The sequence below is a fragment of the Bubalus kerabau genome, chromosome 3 (genome assembly GCF_029407905.1).
Source record: "Bubalus kerabau isolate K-KA32 ecotype Philippines breed swamp buffalo chromosome 3, PCC_UOA_SB_1v2, whole genome shotgun sequence".
NCBI classification, from domain to species: Eukaryota; Metazoa; Chordata; class Mammalia; order Artiodactyla; family Bovidae; genus Bubalus; species Bubalus kerabau.
The window spans coordinates 68060527-68080672 of record NC_073626.1 but is presented as its reverse complement, the minus strand read 5'-3'; the positions used below and the strand labels follow the sequence as shown (position 1 = coordinate 68080672).

At 37.5% G+C, this 20146-nt stretch overlaps 1 protein-coding gene across 4 annotated transcripts in view; it reads left to right on the top strand.

The window, feature by feature from the left end:
* Positions 1-13646, top strand: part of PPP1R1C (protein phosphatase 1 regulatory inhibitor subunit 1C) — a 110683-nt gene extending 97037 nt beyond the window's left edge. For 2 of the 4 annotated variants that reach the window (XM_055574723.1, XM_055574722.1), the window contains exon 5: positions 13177-13646. In XM_055574723.1, the coding sequence (XP_055430698.1) occupies positions 13177-13265 (89 nt within the window). In that variant the 3' untranslated portion in view covers positions 13266-13646. Of the gene's footprint in view, positions 1-2931; positions 3058-4835; positions 5280-13176 lie in introns of those variants that run through there. The other 2 variants (XR_008712432.1, XR_008712431.1) reach the window with 2 other exon arrangements.
* The last annotated feature ends 6500 nt before the right edge of the window (positions 13647-20146 follow it).

Sequence of the window (20146 nt, the reverse complement as noted above, 5' to 3'; positions counted from 1 at the left end):
ATGGCTGCAATCCAAAAGTCTACAAGTAATAAATGCTGGAGAGGGTGTGGAGAAAAGGGAACCCTCTTACACTGTTGGTGGGAATGCAAACTAGTACAGCCACTATGGAGAACAGTGTGGAGATTCCTTAAAAAACTGGAAATAGACATGCCTTATGATCCAGCAATCCCACTGCTGGGCATACACACTGAGAAAACCAGAAGGGAAAGAGACACGAGTACCCCAATGTTCATCGCAGCACTGTTTATAATAGCCAGGACATGGAAGCAACCTAGATGTCCATCAGCAGACGAATGGATAAGAAAGCTGTGGTACATATACACAATGGAGTATTACTCAGCCATTAAAAAGAATACATTTGAATCAGTTCTAATGAGGTGGATGAAACTGGAGCCTATTATACAGAGTGAAGTAAGCCAGAAAGAAAAACACCAATACAGTATACTAACGCATATATATGGAATTTAGAAAGATGGTAACAATAACCCTGTGTACGAGACAGCAAAAGAGACACTGATGTATAGAACAGTCTTATGGACTCTGTGGGAGAGGGAGAGGGTGGGAAGATTTGGGAGAATGGCATTGAAACATGTAAAATATCATGTATGAAATGAGTTGCCAGTCCAGGTTCGATGCACGATACTGGATGCTTGGGGCTGGTGCACTGGGACGACCCAGAGGGATGGAATGGGGAGGGAGGAGGGAGGAGGGTTCAGGATGGGGAACATATGTAAACCTGTGGCGGATTCATTTTGATATTTGGCAAATCTAATACAGTTATGTAAAGTTTAAAAATAAAATAAAATTAAAAAAAAAAAAATTTTGTTAATAATTTTAGAATTTTTCTAATATAAAGGTGATTGTAAATTAAATGCAGTGTATATATACTGAAAGTAAGATTGTTTTCCTTTTCTAGAGAAGAATTTGAAAATTCAAAAGTCATGGTTTTAGGGCAATTAATTTATAATGTCAAAGGTGAGTTTCACAGTTCTAAGTCTGGTATTGAAAAGAATTTCCCAGGTAAGAGATAATCCTGTGTTGAGAAACTGAATAAATTTGGTAGGCAAATACTTGTTTTTCCTAGTTATTACATTTTTATATCATAGGGTAGAAATAACAGAAAATTACAATTTTAAGCAAAAAAAATTTTTACTATTTTTCCTTTGTCATATAAACAATATAAATTTGCTTCTCACTAGGCCTTTTGCATCAGGTATTAATAAATCAAGATTTGAAAAGAATAAATGGTATCAGCTCATCCAAGGAGAGTTTATTAAAGATCTATGTAAAAAGAAGAGAGAGTGTGACTTTACACATGGACGACAAGTAAAACAGACCAACTGTAGGGCAGAAAATCAAAAATGAAAGTGGGTCAGTGAGTCCGATGGTGGTACGATAAACTGCTGTTATTTAAATGGATGGTCAGAGAGTACAACTGTCTGAGAACAAGAATGCCTGGGAGAACAATGGTAAATCTGAAATAAGAAGAAGCAGGGTCACAGCGAAAGAGTTGCAAAGCTCAGAGTGTGAACTGCAAGTCCTTGGGTCAGGCAGAGGATGAAACAGAACAATCTCATCATTCAGAAACTTCCTGGCTGCCAGCAAGCTGCATAATGAAAAGCAAACAGAGCTGAGGCCCTCCACAGAAACAGGGGAGCAAAACAGCCTCAGGACATGGAAAGAGCTGAGCTGATTTTGAAACTACATGTAACTATCAACTTATCAGGATTAGCACTTTCCCACAAAGAAAAAAATTAAGTAACAGGAGAATCACTGAGGAGACCAAAATATTTTATCAAGTCCATTTACATTACATATAATATGAAAGCCATGTACCCAATAGGATTCATTAACTGTGTTTGGTGATCAAAACAACTTTATATACTGAGGAAAGTACCATTTCTCCTTTTCATCTTTGAGATTTCCTGCATATTTTCTTGGATAGGTGGAATTTCAGAAACATAATTACTAAATGAGTCAAGATTGGTAATCTGAAATAGTATGGGAGACCAAGAAGAACAAAGATGTGCTTAAATGGATTGGGCAGAAGTTCATCTATCTGAAAAAAAATTGGCTAGGTTGAAAATTCTTTATATGTTGAATAGGAAATTTTTTTAAAGTGAGATAATATTAAAGTTTGTTAAATGATCAAAAGTTAGTTAGATCAAAAGTTAGTCATTTCCTTATTTAAAATGCACTGAGCATCTGTAATGTTCAGGCATTGTTCTGGGCTCTGCTGATCAGTCAAGAAATAAAACAGCATGTTGGCTCCAATTTCATGGTGCTGATATTCTAGCGGAGGCCCACCACAAGTCCATAAACAAAGAAATATGCAACCAAGAAGTGATTAGTGCTCTAAAGGAAGGAAAAAATAAGCTAAATCACATTGAAAGTAAAAGATACATGAGATGTTTTAAATGGGACAGTCAGTGGTCTTCTCTGAAGTGACAACATCTCAACAAAGGCCTAATGAGATGAAGAAAAAAGGCATATGAGCCCCTCAGAAGAAAAGGAATCCAGTAAAGAGAATGAGGTGAACAAGCTCTGAGGTTGTGCAAGGCCTGTGTGTAAAATCCAATGTAGCCAAGCGAGTGAGGGAACGGTTGGAAGGAGGCAAGTCCAGAACGAGACAGAACTTAATCATGTAGCATCTTAATGATTATGAATTTATGGTGAGTCATTTGAATTTCATTCTTAGGATAAGGATAATGAGAAGTCATCAAAGATTTTCATTGGAGGAACGATGCAATGTTTTGAGAGATTATTCTGTAAATTGTTTGGGGAATTAACTATAGGGTGCAAGAAGAGAAAGTAGGGAAACCAGTTAGAAGGCTGTCTGAGATCCTCCAAGTAGAGATTAATGATGGATGGAACTAAGGTGGTAGTGCTGGAACTGATGAAAGCTGATTGGATTTGGAATACAATTTTGCATGTAGAGGCTTCACAATTCGCTCATGCATTGGAAAAGGAGTGTGAAAGGAACAAGATGATGCAAGGAATACACTAGACCTGAGAATATTCTGTTGACAAAGATGGGAAAGATTTGGAAAAGAGAAGGTTGGTAGGGGCTGGGTGCTTGTTTCTATTTGAAGATTCAGGACAGAATCTAGACCATGTTTTAGATATACTAAATTTGGGATGCCTATTAAACATCTAAAAGTCAGAATACAGTTAGGCTGTTGGTTATATGAATCTGAACTCAGACGTGGGACTGGGCCTGACAAAATACAGTTGGAAATCATCAACTTACATATCATATTTAAAGCAGTAGTATTGGATGAGAAGTGAGTACAAATAGAGAAAACATTCAATAACCAAGTCCTGAAAGTGGCTGGCATGTAGGGTGAGAATGAAAAGGATTGTCTAGCTGGCTAGAAAGACCAAGAATGAGTGGCAAGTGAGCTAAGTGGAAAAACAGGTGTGTTTGATCATTTTGAGATTAAATTAACAGACCAATTATGTTAAATGCTGTCAAGATTTTATCTAAAATGGGTGTGAAACTGACCACTGGATTTCCCCAGATAGAGTTTGTTGGGGAAATTTGACAAGAACTATTTTAAAGGAGTGATGGATATAGAAGTCTGATTAGAGTATGTTAAGGAAAGGTTATAAAGTGAGTAACCTTTTATTATACTATAGGAGTTTTGTTCTAAAGAGAAGGGGCAGTGACTAGAGGTAGAATGGAGTCAAGAAACAGTTTCTTGAAATGGAATAAATGAAAATATGTTTTTGTGGTTATGGAAATATTTTAGTAGAATGGGAGAAATTGATGATGCCAGAGAGAGACAGTTTATAATTTTTGGAGAATTCTTTGAAAGGGTGAGATATACTGTGAAAAAGAGGGGTGGATAAAAATGAAGGGTGAGGCTTATGAGAGGAGGCAGAGATATGGGTATAGATTCAAATATATTGGTAGATTTGGCCATGCTGATGTCAATTCATTAATGGCTATTTCAGTTATTTCTGTAAAATCAACTGAGTGTGAAGAGAGTACAGGGCTATTAGAGATTTGAGGAGAGAAAAATCAGACAATCTAACAATCTCGGGTGCATTTAGACGACTGATGTTCAGTAATTATTGACACAGATGGATAAATACCATAAGGCTGACTGTCCACCTGACAATCAGTGAGCAAGAGCTTTAATCCGTGGAGGGAGGGAGCTACCTGCAGAAACAGCACAGTCAGCTCCAACAGTCATCCTGAAACTAACCATGCAGTGGTCTGATCAGTGTCATCTTGATTGTTTTAAGTACAATTAATCTTCGTTCCCATGGTTTGTTCCCATTTCTTTGAGGCCCGTTCTCAGGATTTGGGCAGTTTAAGTCATGGCTACAGTCTGGTCATCACGTAGTTAACTTCTTTCACCTTGTGGGGGTTTTCACCATCTACAGTACAGCTCAAAAGAAGCTCAAAGGGGGTTTCAATAGCGAAAAGACGGTTCAGAATATTATCTACAACCCTTGAGGAGAAACTAGAAGTCATTGACTTTGCTTAATGACCAAATGATTATCATTTGGTCTCCTTTGTTTTCTTTTGTTTCTGCATTTTTAAACTTTTTTGATGAAATTTATTTTTTGACTAAAGTTTTTCTACAGACAAAAGGAAGGCTGAGGACTTGGGAGCCCAGGGAAAGGGCCATAGGGCCCTGCTTCGATTCAAGGGTATGGTAGCCTAGAGTGACCATTGCTTCAGTAGAAAGGCACTCTCCTTGGAAGGCAGAAACTTTGAAAATGCCAGGACAGGACATCCTTCTGTGGACACACTTAAACAAAAAATAAGCATCATTTGTTCTGTGGCTTTAAACACAACTCTCCATTCATTATTTTATTTTTAGCGCGTTCAAGGCTAACCACCGACTCCTGCTGATTGATGCATCCTTTATTTTAGATATGCTATTGTGTTCAATCAATGACAGCCAAGCCTTGCAAGAGAAGGAGTCATTCTGTCTCTTGCTATAAGTGAAATTGCCCAACACTGTTTAGCTCTATTATGTGTAGGCTTAAAAATGTAACTTTACTTCTGAGTTCATGGAATGCTTTTGCTTTGAAGAAAAAGGGAGAGCACTTGGCTGTAGAGGGCAAAAGAGACTTTTGGTCTATTAAAGTGATTCTCAACCTTGGCTAAACAGCAGTATCCTTGCAAAATTAAAAAAATCATATTCTTGCCTGAATCCAACCTTAGACTTACTGATAAAGATATGAACACTTTGCATTTTGAAAAATGAGACTAGATTACTCTTCAAAGATACTCTTTGAATTCATACTTCTAATGATAGCAGGTAAGTGTACCTTGTCTCCTATCCTCTCCTCAGAATTTACTGCTAAATCTTTCATCCAGGTTTTACTCTTGGGCAACAGCTTTGGTAAAATAAATGATAAGCAAAATGTACATAAATATGTAATACTTCTGAATATTTATGAGTATCAGACAAACATGCTGCCTCTATTCCTATGTATGATTAAGAAATTAGCATATTACACATTTATTCTTCTGCAGAGAAATGCTTCTCTAAGTAATGTGTAGTTAAGTGAAATGATTATGTGTGGATTTGCAATTTACATTAACTGAACAGTCATAGTATGGGAGCAGAGAACAACTGTGCTGTGTATATGAAATTACTTTAAATAAAATAGAAAGGGATAGATTTAGGTGAGTTCAGGACATATTTAGACTTTCCTGGAGGCTCAGATGGTAAAGCATCTTGCTTACAATGCGGGAGACCTAGGTTCGATCCCTGGGTCGGGAAGATACTCTGGAGAAGGAAATGGCAACCCACTCCAGTACTTTTGCCTGGAAAATCCCATGGACGGAGCAGCCTGGTAGGCTACAGTCCATGGAGTTGCAAAGAGTCAGACACGACTGCAAGACTTCACTTTCACTTTTCAGGACATATTTGGTGTTTACCTTTGGAATGAAATGGATAGGTCATTTGATTTCTGTGACCCTAAGCATTAAATTAATAGATAGCTATTTATTATAGCTATATTATATTTAATTTATTATATATGAATGCATTTATTTATTATAAATGATTTATATTTATTATAAATGAATGACAAGAAGATTAGACAAAATACATGTGAAAGTGTTTTGGGAAATGCAAAGAATATTTTCAGTCTGACAAATGGTGGGCCTTTACTTCTTAGACTTGATGTACCATATTATGGCTTAAATTATATTCCTTGAGTAAATTAACATGATTATTTTGATAAAATTTGAAGGATTGATATATAAGCAATCATCTTTTTAGAGCCATTGAACTCACTCTTTTGTGTATAGTAAGCCTTCAGAAAACTAATGATTGTTAAATGTATTTTTCAAATAGTTTTCTCATAAAGAAATTAGACTTGCTATTTTGCTTAATCTAACCAGCATATTGCTCCATCAATGGCTGTCCAAATTATTATCTCTGAGTTGGACCTCTTCTTCCCCACATCAGAACCCTCCAAATACTTTATTTCTGCAACATGCTTTCATTGAATTAATTTCTTTTATATGCACACCATCACCTCTGACCTACATTCTCATCTGATTTGCAGTTGTGTCTCTCCCCTGTTCAACACACAGAAGGAATATTATTATATTGAACTCATACTGCTTCTTTTCTGATATCCCAAACATTATTTGTAACTTGGTTCTATTCTGAGAATTTTGCCAGGTTAAATTTAAATTCTACATCTTCCTGATTACAAATTCTATTAAAAAACATTAACAGCAATGATGAAAAAAAGACTGAGAAGTTAGATTTATATCTGTTATGAGTTGAAAGAATTTGATAATGAAAAGGGCCTCATGATCTTAAGTTACTACATTTTCCTTCAGGTTTTATTTGGAAAAGATCAATGACAATGGAAGATTGAGAGCTTAGTGGTCCACATGAAAAGCCCCCAGTAGAAATTAGGGGCCCAGATTTGTGTCCTAGCCCAGCGCATGATTGCTATGTGAATTTAAACAAGTCCCTTTGCCAACCGAAATTGTCCTTTCATCTTTAAAGCAAAGAGATTAGACTTGAATTCATATTCACAACTATTTGTGAGTCAGAGACCCCTCTGAGATTCTGCTGAAAACTACGAACCTTCTTCCCTGAAGAGGCACAGATATAACTATAAATAGAATTCCAAGAGGGTCAGAGGCTCTCAAAATACACCCACAAATTCCCTAGAGGACTTTAGAATGAGTTCAAGTAACTGAAATATGTGGTTGAAAAAAAATGAATTCATTTACATTTGCTACTCCCAATGTGAATTAGTTTTAAAATGTGGATTTGGGCCATTTATGTCATTTAAAGTTAGAATTACTTTCTTGTACCTTATAGTACTCACAGCAGAGCAGATTCTGCAGTAGAAAAGAAGCTCTGCTTTGTGTATGAATAGCATATCAGGGTCCTGGAGTTTTTTTAGTCTGTCCTGCTACTCAGTGCAGGATTCCTTAACTCTCCTCTGAAACGGAAATTTCGCTTTGACTTGAACACACACAGTGATGGGGAGCTCATTCACATGCTTACTGCTGGGCAAACGTGAAGAACTTAGAAATTTTCTTCTTTATATTAAACCATGCAGATGTCCCCAACTTAATGATGGTTCAACTTGCAATAGTTCAAAAGCAATATACATTCAGAAGAAACTGTATTTCAAATTTTGAATTTTAATCTTTTTCTGGGCTAACAGTGCTGGGCAAGGCGTGAGCACAGCTCCAGTCACCCACACCATGATGAATGGAAACAACCAATACACTCGCAACCATCCTGTACTCAGACTGCCATTCTGTTTTACACTTCCAGTATGGTATTCAATAAATTGCACGAGAGGTGCCACACTTTATTATAAAGTAGGCTTTGTGTTAGGTGATTTTGCCCAACTGTAGGCTAATATATGGGAGAAGGCAATGGCACCCCAATCCAGTACTCTTGCCTGGAAAATCCCATGGACGGAGGAGCCTGGTAGGCTGCAGTCCATGGGGTCGCTAAGAGTCGGACACGACTGAGTGACTTCACTTTCACTTTTAACTTTCATGCATTGGAGAAGGAAATGGCAACCCACTCCAGTGTTCTTGCCTGGAGAATCTCAGGGACAGGGGAGCCTGGTGGGCTGCCATCTATGGGGTCGCACAGGGTCGGACACGATTGCCGAGACTTAGCAGCAGCAGCAGGCTAATATATGTGTTCTGAGCACATTTAAAGTAGTCTAGGCTAAGCTGTGATGTTCAGTAGGGTGTATTAAATGCATTTTCCACTTATGATATTTTCAGTGGTTTACCCTTTTGCAAATCAAGGACCATCTGTAATTTGCCTTTACTACATGAATGTCAGCTCTCAGTAGCTACTTAGATAAATTTTATTTCTTTTTCCAGGCTTTGAAGAAATCAATGGCAACCTCTTTTGTCCTCTTAATTTTCTTTATGCTTAACAGTCCAGTTTCATATCCAGTTCTGGAAGAGATTTCATAAAACTGCTTTCAATCCCAGTTATTTCCTTCAATGGAACTCTTGAAATGCCAAGTCCAGAACTGGGCAGCATAATCCAGAAAAGGTCTGACCAGCACACAGTTCGAGAAAAGTCTCCTCTCTTAAATTGCTGCCTCTGCTGTTAGAAGAGCTCAGTTCCTACACACAGGTGACTCTGCTGGGTCACCATGAAATTGTGGTCACTTGAACCCCTAACCATCAATCTGGGTTGTCCTCATTCTCTTTTAGTACCAAAATAACCTTCCTACAGAAAGAGCTCCCTTTGACCTATACCTTAATCACTTAGGCCATCCTTCCAGCTCTTTGGAATACTAATTTTGTCATTCATCATGTCATCTTTTCTTTGGAGTTTCATGTCATCTACCTGCCCTTTTTTCCCCCTCTGAATTAATTGATAAACATATTGGCCTGTGGTTTGCCAAATGTAAGCCTCCTTTTATGGATGAATTGTTCGTAATTCTTCACTCAGTCACTTTACAACTTCACCCACCTCACATCTGACCTCCTGATCTACAGAATGGAGAAGGGCATGAGTATAATGTTCTGGGTGGGGGTAACGTTTCTTTTCTTTTTCTTTTTACTCCATCTGCTTTCTTTTCCTCAAACTATTTTCTTCATCCCTTCATGTATTCATGTTGCATCCTTGTCTTGTCTATGGTTTCTTCTCTTGTGTGTTCATTCTTGCTATGGAGAAAAGCACCTCTGTGCATTTGGGAATCCCTCTGCTTTCCGCCCACGTGAAGCCTGGCTGTGTTTCTCTTGCTTCCGGAGGCCCTTTGCCACATGTTGGGAATCAGCACCTGTGCAGGTGAGGTGTTTTCCTATGTGCTCATTAGCATCTGGCAGAAGAGGAAGCTTTGAGAATTTCATCAACACCTCCAGACCAAGTTGCTTTCCTTCACCTCTAGAATTACTCAAATATTGAATGCAGGTTCAAAGAAAATTTAAGTATAAAGCATATGTGCGTCTGGAGATAGGAGGAGGAGCACGGGGAGAAACATTTTAGACAGTCCTCACAGACTTCACACTTCAACCTCAGCATTTATTGCATCTAAAACCAACCAAACATTGCTGGTAAGGAAAAAGAGTCAAAACACAAATTAACTAACATGTTACTCAATGGAAAGATGATATTGGTGATAAATGCTTTGGGAACCAAAGAATCTGTGGTTCTGTAGAACAGTTCTGTGTCGTCACCAACTTCTGCCTCATCAACATCTTTCACCTGGAAATGGTTAATGCCACACTCGACTAAGACTGAGAAGGCACGTTTCAAGGTTTGCTGGAATCATTTTACTTTAAAGAAGGCTTTCTCATATAACTTTGTGGCCGTTACAAAATAAATAAGTAAATAGACCTATAGTCAAATATGGGGAATTGTTGATTAATGGTTTAATAAATTGGAAATTCTAATTACCATTTTTTAAGTGTTTGACCCCCTCATACAGACAAATCAATGTTGGCATTGAATTAACCCTGATTTAAAGAAAATTGTCTGAACACAACTTCATTACTCTGTAATTACCTCAAGGATAAAAGGGATGAACTCTGGAGACAGTAAAACCTTTGGGAGCCAGGAGAGATGCAGACAATTTTAGCTCAGGAAAGAGTGGAAGGCAGCTGAATGATTACTGTGCTTTAATATTTCAGAGGGAATGACAAGATGGTTTGAACCAGATTAGTAGGTAATCCTACAATAAATCCTAGAGATTGATAGATTAATTTAGGTTCGCATCCAAAAAGTTAAAGGTGAAAGTGAGTTGGGTGTCTCTTGACAATGGAACTTTATACTTCATTCACTCATTCATCATTCAGTCAGTCTATACTGAGGAACTTTGATGTGTCAGAACTTCTCTTGGAACACACTATCATTGTTGTTGTTGTTCAGTCACCCAGTCGTGTCCAACTCTTTGCAACCCCATGGACTGCAGCATGCCAGGCCTCCCTGTCCCTCACCATCTCCCGGAGTTAGACCAAGCTCATGTTCATTTCATCAGTGGTGCCATCCAGCCATCTCATCCTCTGACACCTTCTTTTCCTTATGCCCTCGATCTTTCCCAGCATCAGGGACTTTTCCAATGAGTCATCTGTTTGCATCAGATGACCAAAATACTGGAGCTTCAGCTTCAGCATCAGTTCTTCCAGTGAGTACTCAGGGTTGATCTCCCTTAAGACTGACTGGTTTGATCTCCTTGCTGTCCAAGGGACTTTCAGGAGTCTTCTCCAACACCACAGTTTGAAGGCATCAGTTCTTTGGTGTTCTGCCTTCTATACGGTCCAGCTCTAACAACTGTATGTGACCACTGGGAAGACCATAGCCTTGACTATACAGACCTTTGTCAGCAAAGTAATGTCTCTGCTTTTCAACACACTGTCTGGGTTTGTAATTGCTTTCCTGCCAAGAAGCAATCTTCTGATTTCATGGCTGTAGTCACCCTCCACACTGATTTTGTAGCCCAAGAAAAGGAAACCTGTCATTGCTCCCACCTTTTCCCCTTCTATTTGCCATGTAGTAATAGGGCCGGATGCCATGATCTTAATTTTTTTTTAATATTTAATCTTAAACCAGCTCTTTCTCTCTCTTCCTTCACCCTCATCAAGAGGCTCTTTAGTTCCTCTTCTCTTTCTGCCATTGGAGTGGTATCATCAGCATAACTGAGGTTATTGATGTCACTGAGGTTACTATCCTTGTAATCTTAAACAAACAATTTATCTTCCTGGAATCTAAATTTCACCATCCAGGTATTTTTCTTGTGTAGTTGTTGTGAGGTTTAGTAACTCAGGTATGTAAGACTCTAGCGGAGTGACTGATTGAATGCTCGTTAAACTCCCTTTCCTTCTCCTTAGGATTTAGACCTCTTTTTCTCCTATGTAATCTATACCAAGATGAAATAAGTTCCATTTGTTAACAACAAAGTTCTCTCTATGGTGACTGTGAGTGATCTGTGCTTGCAGATGAAATTTAAGTATTTAAATATTATTACAACCAATCAAATATATTTTGAAGATAATCCCCCAAGCCCACGGATGTCATTCCTTGTCAAATGGTTCTCTGAGGCTTGCTGACTACAGTATATGCAAATCCACTCTCTCTCTCTCTCTTTTTTAGTTTCTTCATTTCATAGTAAACAAGAGCAGTGACTTCCTTTCATTTATTAATTCTAACTATAATGTTTTCCAGTAATATTTAGAAAAATCTCATAAACCACTTTTCTGAAAAATATAATATCTATAAACTTTTCAATGTTAAGCACCACTATAAGCAGAGTGTCAGCTAGCATGATGTTTTAGCAGAACAGACCCAAGTGAAATGAAAGATAATTTTGTAGAGTATGGTGGTAGTAATTGCCTTCTGATTTATACCCCAAATTTGAACTAACTTTGAAAAAACCCTGAACATACATCGGTATGGAACTCCAAAGACATATATTTAAGTGTCACATCATTAGTCCCATCAGTCATTTATACAATCAGTATTAATGAACACCTCCTATTTGCCAGGCTGTGTGCCTGGGACTCCAAAGTGAAACTCCGTAATCCTGACCTCAGCAAGTTTGTTCTAGTGAGAAAGACATGTAAACAAATATAGTTCTATAAAGTAATTGATACAAAAGAAAGTGATCCCAGAGCAGAGGGAAATATTTGAAAAACCAAGGAGGTCCACCTGGAGAACTTGGGGAGCCTTCACAGAGGAGGCCAGCTGAGATCAGGATGAGTGAGAGGTTATCAGGTGGGTAGTAGGAAGAAGCTATCTGGCAGGGAGAATAGAATGAGAAAAAGATGGAGGTTTGAGGGAGCCTAGAGTGACCCGTGGGCAGCCTGGTGGCTCAGATGGTAAAGAATTCGTCTGCAATGCAGGAGACCCAGCTTCGATCCCTGGGTTGGTAAGCTCCCCTGGAGAAGAGAATGGCTGGTATGGCTAGAACACTTCAGTATTCTTGCCTGGAGAATTCCATGGACAGAGGAGCCCAGCAGTCCATGGGGTTGAAAAGAATCAGACAACTGAGCAATTAACACACATAGAGTGATCTGTAATGTTTACGAGCAGGTTAGTATTGTTAGGGCATAAATTACTATTAGAAGGGGATGCAGGAAAGGCTGGTGGATATGAGGCCAGATAGGTAGGGAGAAGCCAGATCATATAAGCTCACATAGCAGGCAAAGATGTGACAATGGTTTTCCTCTGTGTAGATTGTGGAGGAAGTGACTGAAGCATTTTTAATACAGAAGTTTCAGAATCGCATCCATATGTTTTTATTCCTAATGAAGACTAACAATATTCTGATTGTTTTTTTGTTTGCAAGTTACAGAAATGGTACACACAGACCTCTTTGTTCCTGAGGTTCTAATGGTTCTCATTGTAACAGAGTTCATGGATGCCAAAAGAAATATTTGAACTAAGTGATATGTCAGAATTACAATAAGAGCCTGGGAGCAGATTTTTAGTTAACAGGTTTTTAATAGGCAGTGATGCAATTCTTAATGAAGAAGGTTTAATGACTATAAAAGATGCCTGTCTCTAATGGAAATTGGGCTGGGTGTGTTTTTATCACTCGGTGAATTAATTAAAAGGTTTATATAGGATTGATTGTTTAGATTCTTGGAGAAAACACATATACACCAATGAAAACATTCCTGTCATTTTCTTTATCTCTTGGAGCAAAGCAGTCAATCTGCCAGAAATAAATTGAGCATAATTTTTATAATTTCAGGGGTTAAGCATATGAAAGGCCAGAATGAATCAGCATTCCCTGAAGAGGAAGAAGGCGTGAACGAGAGAGTGCAGCAATGGGACCATTAATTACGGGTCTGCAACAAGAAGGCTTCTTGGGAATAACTGAACTATTAACCTTTCTGAATATCCCATGGAATGCCACTGCTTGACTTCCACCTCTGCTCTCCACACTCATACAATAGTAATACACCTCCTGGGAAGTGCCCCTTGATGGAACTTTAGAACTACCTACAGATTGTTTCATATTACGATACTTACAATTAAAGAATAAGTATTTATTTTACAGTGATTTTTCTTTTTAACAACATAGAAAATCTGCAAACATGTGCGTGTTCTAACTTTAATACTGCCCAGCTTAATCCCTGATGTCCTACTGATACAATTTACCTTCTAAGGTCAAATGTAAATAGCATCACTTTAAAGGAAAAAAATAAATATTAAATATCTTTAGACATGAATCCGTGTCTGGGTTTAATTTACAGAGGAATTTAATTAAACTTTTAAGTTAAGCTCTGCATTTATCATGTTTCTGTATACTTAATGGTACATGGTATTTATTTCAAAATGATTAAGAAATGCCAGATTTTTTGATTCAAAATATCAAAAGGTATTCATCTTTAGATATTATACATCTTTTTCTCTCCAACAACACATTAATGGTTAAAGGACCACAGAAGTCTCTCCATTTTCTAAGCTGTGAGAGTTGTATTTTTTTTTTTTATCATTTCCATTAGTTATTCAGAAAGAAGAATTATAACTCTAAAATAAAACATGCCAAATCTCCCCTGTTGCTCATTTTTGGCTATTACTTGAAATATGAGGTGTTTTCTATTGCATTTTAATGAATAATTAGATTTTATAAATCTATTATCATAAGAAATTTCATTAATTCATGCTTTTATTAATTCAACAACTATTTTTTATGAGTTTATCTCTAAGAAGGTACTTTGCCGGGTGTTATGAAAATAGAGGAAAGATTATTTCTCCACTACAGAACTGGCAGAGAAACATCAGTGCAAAGCAAGATTTTCCAAGACAGTATGTATTTACTGAATATCACTTTTGATAATTTGAAGTCCTGGCATCCTGAACAATATTAATTATTTATTGGATTATAATGTAAAGTATCTGTACCACATAATTTAATGGACTGTAGCCCTCCAGGCTCCTCTGTCCATGGAATTCTCCAGGCAAGAATGCTGGAGTGGGTTGCCATGCCCTCCTGCTGGGGATCTTCCCAACCCAGGGATCGAATCCCCATCTCTTAAGTCTCAGTGGCATTGACAGTAAGTTCTTTACCACTAGAGCCACCTGGGAAGCCTAATGGAAGTGAAGGAATGCCCAATTTGGTTTCCACACTAATAATATTAGTGAAGTTCAAATGCTTCATTGATTACAAAAAAATGAGTTGAAAAGATTTCTCAAAAGTCAGTAAAGAGGTAAATTAAGATAGGAAGAAAAAACAAATGTGAAATCCACTGTAGGATCTTAGTATCAAGGTGCAAAGGAGTAAAACTACTGTTTTTAATTTTGACTGTGAGTTTTATAATGTACAGATTAAAAGAAATGGGAGAATCTATAAGCCAGTGCAATAGAGACAACAATCATTTTTCCTTTGGATATTTTCCCCAAGAAAATAAATGCAAAACTCATTGACAAGTAGTATCTCAAGTATGTATGAACACTTATTCCAAGTTTCCTTCTTTTTTCCTTTCTTCTTTCCTTCTTTCCTGCCTCTCATCCTTCCTTTCTTTTTTTCTCTTCTCCCTCCTTCCCCCAGCTTGTTTTGTTTTTGTGAAGCCGGTTTCACCCCAAATTTCTGGAGTTTCTAGACCACCTGCTGTGACTGTTTATTTGATTTTCTAAGTTTCTCCCTGATTAAAAGCTGATTAAGGCACATATTTAGGGGATTTTGAATTATTTGTGTTTGGAAAACATCCCGATACCCCTTGAGATTATTTGAGGTACCCTGAGGTGCTAAAAAATAAAACTGCCCTTCCCTTCTTATGAACAGACATTTTTATAAATGTTTTTTCAAAAGGATTCAGACAAACAAAAGAAACCAAAGCTTTTGCTGATTTTGTAACATCGTGGGGAAATAAACAGCATGGCTTCTGGATTCTTCTGTTTTCCATTTTTAGAAGTCAAAGACTAAATTGAGATTAGTTACCTAATTGTATTTTTTATTAAAGAGGAAGAGAAAAGACAATCTCTTCTCTAAACCTTTAAGGAGCTGTATCCCCTAACTTCAGATTGACTAGTAAAACAATGAAACAGGTTTGGTGATGATTAAACTGCATCTCTCCAGATTCTGTTTCCTTTAAAGACATTCTTTACTATAAATGGAATTACATGGCCCTGTGCCTGCATTTTTTGCTTGTTCACAAGAAATTGTATACGTTTATATAGTTCTGTGTAATTCCTTTACTTTAAATTCTTGCTTGTGATTTTACTGAAGGACAATGCTCCTTATCTTAATAGAAATGGTTAATGATTGATAATACATGAATGAGCTCACTCTAGCCTTTGTTATTTGCACTCGAGATTTAATTCCTTAAAAAAATAAATTGTCTCAGGGTAAAATTAGGGCTCTTCTGAGGGCAGAAGTGACATCCCTTAAAACACTCAAAATAGCTATGCGTTCAAAGTGGTTCATAGATTTTTACAGGTTTAGTGGTTGTGACATGAATGATTCAAGATAGCTTTCTCCCGATTGTTACCTGTCACCCAAGGGTCAATTAGCAGGAGAAAATGAGAGTGAAAATAAATACTAAATGGCAAATAAAGATTACAATAATGACTTAAAAAAAAAAAAAAAATAAATAAATAAAAAGACATCAAAATTAAAAGAATAAGTTTCCTTAAGAATCATTGGTTTCTTCTACTTTATTCTCTACCCCCAAAACATGGAGATCACAATTAAAAGCCCAAGTTTTCCTTTGGAAAAGTGTTGACTTTCTCAGAAATTTCAAGGTAACCAGCTGTGATAATGGTTTTTCAGGTTCCTTTTCACACAGTTACAGGTTACAGCAAAATTTTTTCACAATGACAACTTGGCTTCAGTTTGGCTGAAAGATTTTCTGACCAAAACAAAACACAGCAAAACAAAACAAAAACTTTTTCTTTCCCAGACAACATTTATAATGTGATATAATGGTTAGTAGGTTGGCTTTGAGTCAACTGACTTGGGTTCAAATTCAACCTCTACCAAGTTTTAGACTCAGTATCTCCATTTGTAAAATGAGTACAATCATACTTACTTACCCTTATTGGGTAATTGCGAAAATTAAAAGAGACGGATCTATAAAAATGTTTAGCCCAGCATAATGAGTATTTAATAAGTGGTGTCTATTAGTACTGCTAGAATGAGAAAGGGCCTGAGACTGTCTATCCAAATCTTCTCTAATACATCCTCCACAATAGCACAGACAAGTGATTGCTTCTCTTACTCTTGCATAGCTCCTGCTGAATCCCAACCCAGCCAAGGAACTTTATTCTTTTGTGTGTTAATCTCTCTCTTTCTCCTGTACTTTACCTCCTTTCCTATATCACATCTGTTCAGATACCGAAGAACACTCTGGTGTCATCTCCTAAATGGTCTCCTTTCTGAGATAACACTTCATCAGTTGCTCCCAGTCCTTTCTTATCATGCTGGCCACTTGTTCTTTGATACTCTTCCACTGCATACTCTGAATCTGGGAAAGATTAAGTCAGATGGATTAGCTGAGTATTTTTTAAATCTCTCTAAACATGAGGAACTGAAGCAGAGAGTATAGAGGGGTAGAGCAGAATTCTAGGCAAGATTTATTTCTATTAAACAATAGTTTTGTAACCCACTTTTCTTCCCAGAGTTGTGCAGGGTAAGCATCTTTATAAAAAACAAAATTCTCAGACAATTTTCTGTTCTTAAAAAAGTTTCACCATTCTTTTAAATTTTAATTCAAAACAATCCATTTTAAATTGTATTTCAATTATACCAGTGCTGTCTATATTGTGGAAATGGATGATTTTAGGTTAGCCATGGACAAGTTATTTTTATATTTATAGATACTATTATATATTAGAAAAGATACTTAATCACAAATCCTTAAGCTATTGTTGCTTAGGGTGAGACAAGCTTAAAGTGTGAGTATATTTTAAATCAATATTTTTAAAAGGTGTTAAATAATCATAAGTCATACCTCAAAATCACGAAAGTGACATACAATTGAGTGAAATTTTAGAAATACTATTATGGGGTATTATTACAGCAAATAGCTTATGTGCAAGTATCGCAGAGTTTTCTTAGTAGCAATATGGATTTATGAATTCATAAATAAACCACTTACATTGCATTGCTTTAAAAACTGTTTATTTACCCATATCTAAAAGCAAGTGATGCAAAGTGCAAACTGATAATGGAAAAGCATGTCTAACTACACTGAAGTGTTTATGGTTACATGGAATTTTGAGTATTTGACTTTTCTGAAGGAAGATGGGAAAGAAATATCCTTAGTTTTCTAAGTCCTTGATTCTAAAAACCAGGCTTCAAAGCTGGTAGGTATGCATGCCTACATGTGTGCTAAGTTACTTCGGTCATGTCCGACTCTTTGCAACCCCACGGACTGTAGCCCGCCAGGCTCCTCTGTCCATGCAATTTCCCAGGCAAGAATACTGGAGTGGGTTACCATGCCCTCCTCCAGGGGATCTTCCTGACCCAGGGATCAGGATCTTCCTGACCCAGGGATTGAACCCATGTCTCTAATGTCTCCCACATTAAAAATGTGTATGTTACTGAAATGTGAAATCTGTTGAAGAAATTAAATTATTAGTCTTCATAACATTCTGGAGGACTAAATTTCAGAGTAAGAAAAGCTTTTGGAAAATGATGGCAAGCATCTTTGGTTTTGCAAATTGTAAATAATTATGGTGAAAAACTTTGCAAATATCCCATAGAATCCACATAGCAATGGAGGTAAAAGTGTCTACTTCACAAGGTTGTGTGAGTTAAATGAAATAATCTACATGGATGCACAGGTGCCTGATTGCATTTTGCAGAGTCTACCATTCAACCACAGAACGGTCCTAGACGTTTAGTGTGAGGCTCCCTTGTTCTGTGGATACAGATATTGGTGCAGACCACATCTCTCACTGCATTGCATACTTAATTTATGCAGATAATGGAGACTTGGTCTGTAGAGAGAAGATGAACATGAGAGTAGATTAGAGAGAAAAGGAGGTGAAAGAAGGAACTCAAAGAAGCCTGGTAAGTTGAAGAAAACAATTGGAGAAAGTAGACTAAAATGGTATTGGATTTATTTTCACTTTTCTTCTCAATCTACAACGATGACTTACTAAATTTTTTCCGTTCCTCTAACTTTTTGTAAACATGAGTATAATTTGAGGGAATGAGCACAGTGAGCCTGAGGAGAATATGGCATTATCATGCTGCTGCTAAGTCACTTCAGTCGTGTCTGACTCTGTGCCACCCCAGAGACGGCAGCCCACCAGGCTCCCCCATCCCTGGGATTCTCCAGGCAAGAACACTGGAGTGGGTTGCCATTTCCTTCTCCAATGCATGAAAGTGAAACGTGAAAGTGAAGTTGCTCAGTCGTGTCCGACTCTTAGCGACCCCATGGACTGCAGCCTACCAGGCTCCTCCATCCATGGGATTTTCCAGGCAAGAGTACTGGAGTGCTAGAATCCTAAAAATAACAGAATTCTAGAGTATGTTCAGCAAATGATTCTTCATTATTTTTAGAACAAGCATTTGACAGCAAATAATAGAAAACCAGCAAACAATGGATAGAGGTTTATTTATATCATGCAGGAAAATATTCAGAACTGGAATTGTGGCTCTAGACACCAATGGGCATGTAGGTACTTTTCATTGTCCTTAAGATCTCAAAGAATTGATGCTTTTGAACTGTGGTGTTGGAGAAGACTTTTGAGAGTCCCTTGGACTGCAAGGAGATTCAATCAGTCAATCCTAAAGGAAATCAGTCCTGAATATTCATTGGAAGGACTGATCCTGAAGCCGAAACTCCAATACTTTGGCCACCTGATGTGAAGAACTGACTTTTTTGAAAAGACCCTGATGCTGGGATAGAATGAAGGCAGGAGAAGGGGACGACAGAGGATGAGATGGTTGGATGGCAGCCCTGACTCTTTGGAATGAGTTTGAGCGAGCTCCAGGAGTTGGTGACAGACAGGGAAGCCTGGCGTGCTGCAGTCCATGGGGTTGCAAAGAGTTGGATGTGACTGAGCAACTGAACTGGACTGAACATCTCAAAATTATAACTTTGTGGCCCTAAGAGAGAGGCTGTTTCAAGTATCTGGTCTGTCTCAAGCAGAAAGAACAGTGGGAAGAGAAAGGAAAAGGCTCTAGGTACCTTGTCACTTTTCAATTAAATTAAAATTCTCTTTGTAGGGTATGAAGTGAGTATGAGTATCCGTTGAGTGGTCAGCAGTATCTGTTTACCAAATGAACACAATTCATGGACTTTCTTCCTCCTTGGAACATGTAAAAGAAGCATAAGCTACTTATACATGTCAAAGAGTTGAAAACATTAACACTCAACAGAAATTTTTGCTGCTTAAAACGCATAAATTGGGCTAATGTTTATGACAGACCTGTAGCTAGAACAGGTCTGATATCCTTAGTTATCCTATACCATTTTTCATAGGATAATTTGGTAGTTTATAGTTTATAAAATTATACATTGGAAACAAGAAACCAATATTCTAGTTTATTATTCAATGAATGCCTATGATGTACTGGACATTAAGCATTGAGGACACAAGAATAGTTCAGGTCCTTAAATTCTTGGGTGTATATTCTAGTATTTGAAGACTGTCAATATGTATGTAAATTAATTAGTGAATTAGGTCATTTCGGACAGTGATAAATTCTGGAAGGAAATAGAAGGAGGTGATGTAGCACAGGGTGGCAATTTTTCTTTGTCTTA